The sequence below is a fragment of the Eucalyptus grandis genome, chromosome 11 (genome assembly GCF_016545825.1).
Source record: "Eucalyptus grandis isolate ANBG69807.140 chromosome 11, ASM1654582v1, whole genome shotgun sequence".
NCBI classification, from domain to species: Eukaryota; Viridiplantae; Streptophyta; class Magnoliopsida; order Myrtales; family Myrtaceae; genus Eucalyptus; species Eucalyptus grandis.
The window spans coordinates 15,549,539-15,553,665 of record NC_052622.1 but is presented as its reverse complement, the minus strand read 5'-3'; the positions used below and the strand labels follow the sequence as shown (position 1 = coordinate 15,553,665).

The following is a 4,127-nucleotide window of genomic DNA, read 5'->3' as shown; positions in this document are numbered from 1 at the left end:
AATGCAGTTGACAACTGGTTCTTGGTAAGGCCTATGGTCGTTCTGATTTTAAGATTAAGACTATGGTGCATGCATTTTTTTAATTTGTGCCAAATGGGATATAATTGAGTCCATTGATTAATTGCCACGTGGACCCGGGGAGGGTCCCACTCTTCAGCAATTTCAAATTTCTTCTTCTCCCTTTTCTTTTTCTTTTCCCGTCTCTCTTTCTCTTTTCCATCCTTCTCCAAACAAACACCCCTGCCCGTGCTCGAGCGATCTGGTCATCAAACAACCGCGGAGCGTGATGCAGGCTGTTAGTGTCCTGTTTAGACCATCGTTTACTTCTTTCGCCTTCGATGTCGTGAGCACTGTCCCAAAGGGACTCGGTCCGAGGAACCCCTCATTCATGAACTTTACTAATTAAAGGAAACCTGGAATGTCTTCTGTTTCAGTTTCTTCTACAGCTCCTCCGGACAAAGAAAGTTCTGATTTTGATTGTGATAACGCGACTTCCCCCATCAAACCCCTCCTGGGTTTTGGTCACAGCCTTCAAAAGCTTCAACAACCTGGCGACTCCTCCAGAACAAGAATGTTCCTACTGGTTTTTTGGGTCTTCAACACCTGCTGCTGTTATGGCATCCAGTGAGCCCTTTTTGCTCGGGCGACAACAAGGTCCATAGGTTCTACCAGTTTGAGGAAGGAATATGAAGAAAAGGAAAGCGAGAAGAAGAGGGAGAGCAACGGGAGAAGAAAATAAAAAGGTAAAGAAATTTGAAATTTTTAAAGATTGGGGCCATTTTGTACACGGGGCGATTAATCAATGGACTCTACTTAGCACTAGTCAAGTAACTAATATTATCTCCTGATTCAGAGATGGTCCTCAAGTGTAGATGGTCTGATGGGCGGTGATGCACTTGCTTGAGAATTGTTCTGTCATTCCTTCCAACTTGCTCTGCTTAATTCATTTAATAAATCGTACCCGGCTCAAAGTTGTTTTGCAGAACACGGGTTGGGTTCCAAAGCTGTTTTGCTTGCACCGTACCTCAAATTTGACTTTGAAAAACCAACTACCTGAACGCGGCAGCATAATATCTCCCATTTCCTTAATCCAGCCACCCCAGCTCCTCCAAATTTGACTCCCATTATTTTATTTGTTGCTTTGAATCACAAGATGCTCAGATTCGCAACCGTTTCTAGAAACCGTCAGCCCTCCGCTTCAATCTCTCATTCTGTCCCCCATCTCTTCCATTCTCAATCTTCTCTATGCTCAAGCTTTCACTGCAGGCCATGCTCTCACTCTGCAGCCTCTGTTCTTTTCTTCTTTCCTTTTGCTTTGTTTTTCTATCGCAATTCTCAAACTCTGTTGATGCTCAAGCTCAAGATTATGATTATCCAACCGCCGCACTTTCAACACAGTGGACGAACAACGCAACAGCTAATCACTCCATTCCATATACGGATGGATCCACTGTGCGGTCAATTCTACTCCGAGCCAAAGGAGCCATCGGCCCTGCCTACGCCTGCGGCTTCTACTGTAATGGTAACTGCAACACTTACCTCTTTGCCGTTTTCATCGTCCAAGTCAACAGTGGTGGTTTAATTGTTCAACCCGCTATTGGATTTCCTCAAGTAGTGTGGTCTGCCAATCGAAACAATCCCGTAAAGATTGGTGCGATGTTAGAGCTCACATCCGAAGGTGATTTGGTTTTGAAAGATGCCGATGGTACTGTTGCTTGGTCCACAAACACTTCTGGTAAGTCCATTGTAGGCTTGAATTTGACAGATTTGGGGAACCTCGTGTTGTTTGATAAGAATAACTTGACTGTTTGGCAGTCTTTTAGTCAGCCAACCGACTCACTTGTTCCCGGACAAATGTTGAAGGTAGGGCAAAGATTGATCCCAAGTGTTTCCGGGACAAATTGGACTGTAGATGGTATGATTACGCTTTCCATGAGTAGCAGTGGTTTATCTGCTCAAATGGAGACTAGTCCTCCTCAGATCTATTATGAGTATTCTATTGATAATCTGAATGCAAGTAATGAGTCTCCATATGTTGAATTTGTAAATGGAAGCTTGGCTTTGTTCTCGAATTCTACCACGAATTTGAGTGTGATTTCAGTCCCTCAAGCATCTTCTGTACAATACATGAAGCTGGGCTCGGATGGGCATTTGAGAGTGTTTGAGTGGCTATCTGGGTGGAAAGAAGTGGCTGATCTTTTGACGGGGTATCTTGGGGACTGTGATTATCCAACAGTGTGCGGGCAATATGGAATTTGCTCCAATGGGCAATGTAGTTGTCCGGCTTCAAGTGGGGGAACGAGCTATTACAAGCAAGTAGATGATAGGCAGCCTAGTCTTGGGTGTTCTGAGAATGTCCCATTGTCTTGTGGGGCTTCGCAATATCAAAGTCTTCTGGAGCTTGAAAATGTCATGTACTTCACTTTCACTTCAGATCTCAAGAACATAGATGCTTCAACTTGTAAAGAGACCTGCGCGAAGAACTGCTCGTGCAAAGCGGCTATATTCCAATATGGGTCGAATGCCACCAGTGGCAGTTGTTACTTACCATCTGAGGTGTTTTCACTCATGAACATTGACAAGAGTAAGATTTTCTATAACTCCACTGCTTACCTAAAAGTACAAAATGTGACCAATGGAGCCCCCAATACTTCTGTTGACAATCAAAGGAGCAACCGTCTTCCAGTAATACTTGGGTCCAGCGTCGGAGCTCTCTTTGTGGTGATGTTTCTCATCGTAGTCATAGTTTTGTTTGTTCGGAAGAGAGATGCTAATGAAGCAGAGGAGGACTACCTTGATCAAGTACCTGGAATGCCCACAAGATTCATGTACGATGATTTGAAAACCATTACAAACGACTTCAATAAAAAGCTTGGCAAAGGTGGTTTCGGTTCTGTTTTTGAGGGTACTCTAATTGATAGCACAAAAGTTGCTGTAAAGTGCCTTGATGGTTTTGGGCAGGTCAAGAAATCCTTTCTAGCTGAAGTTGAGACTATTGGTAGCATCCATCATGTTAACTTGGTAAGACTTGTGGGATTTTGTGCTGATAAATCCCATAGGCTCCTTATCTATGAGTACATGTCAAATGGGTCTTTAGATAGATGGATCTTTCACAAATCCAATGAAAGTGTTCTTGACTGGCAACAAAGGAAAAAGATCATTCTCGATATAGCAAAAGGACTGACTTATCTTCATGAAGATTGCAGACAGAAGATACTTCACTTAGACATTAAACCCCAAAATATCCTCTTGGATGGGAATTTTAATGCTAAGGTTGGTGATTTTGGATTGTCCAAATTGATCGATAGGGACCAAAGCCAAGTCGTCACAACCATGAGAGGAACTCCTGGTTATTTGGCCCCCGAGTGGCTGAGTGCAGCAATTACTGAAAAGGTGGATGTGTATAGCTTTGGCGTGGTAATTCTGGAGATAGTCTGTGGGAGAAAAATCTTCGATCACTCGTTAGATGAAGATGGCATGAATTTGCTAAGCCTTTTTAAGAGAAAGGCTGAAGAGGAACGATTGCTGGACATTGTAGATAACTATAGTGAGGATATGCAGCTAAATGGGCTGCAGGTGGTGAACATGATGAGGATTGCTGCGTGGTGCTTGCAGGCAGATTATACAAAGAGGCCTTCCATGTCAATAGTTGTCAAGGTGTTAGAGGGTGTTTCGGAAGTTCAAGACGGTCTGGATTACAACTTCTCTGCTCAGCCTTCCACTAATAAAGCAACAGAATTTGGTCAAATGGAAGTCGAATTCAGTGCTACCACTGCATTAATACCCTCAGTTTTATCTGGTCCACGATGATGCGGCATACTAAAAAGAATTACTGTTCTCTACAAATCAAGTGGTAAACCTCTGCAGGCAATTGAAATTTCTAGAGTGAGTGCTTTCAGGCCAAACAAAAGTCTTCTATGAGATCAATTTCTTTTTTACTTGCAATTGAGTGGACTTTCTTTATGTCTTAGCAAAGGATTGACTTGGTTATTTTCTTACATTTAGGTTTCATTGCCTATGTAGAGTACAGTTGTGCTCTAGTTTATTGTGTTAGCACGGATAGTAGTAAATTATTCTGCTGGTCACCAAAATGGAAGTTTGGAAATTTGAAACTATAAAATAAGTTC

The 4,127-nt window shown here is 42.7% G+C and overlaps 1 protein-coding gene across 3 annotated transcripts; it reads left to right on the top strand.

Moving 5' to 3' along the window:
- Positions 1-217: 217 nt before the first annotated feature.
- On the top strand, positions 218-3,888 carry LOC120289385 (G-type lectin S-receptor-like serine/threonine-protein kinase SD2-5). Of its 3 annotated transcripts, none has more exons than XM_039304206.1 (2): positions 218-743; positions 973-3,888. In XM_039304206.1, the coding sequence occupies exon 2, from the start codon at positions 1,246-1,248 to the stop codon at positions 3,808-3,810; it is 2,565 nt and encodes an 854-aa protein (XP_039160140.1). In that variant the 5' UTR covers positions 218-743; positions 973-1,245; the 3' UTR covers positions 3,811-3,888. The 3 variants fall into 3 exon arrangements, with proteins under 3 accessions (XP_039160140.1, XP_039160139.1, XP_039160141.1); XM_039304205.1 differs by having other exon boundaries at positions 854-3,888; XM_039304207.1 differs by lacking the exon at positions 218-743 and having other exon boundaries at positions 1,548-1,735; positions 1,816-3,888.
- The last annotated feature ends 239 nt before the right edge of the window (positions 3,889-4,127 follow it).

Coding starts and splice junctions, on each gene's coding strand:
- LOC120289385 (XM_039304206.1), top strand. CDS start 1,246: ATGCTCAAGCTTTCACTGCAGGCCATGCTCTCACTCTGCAGCCTCTGT.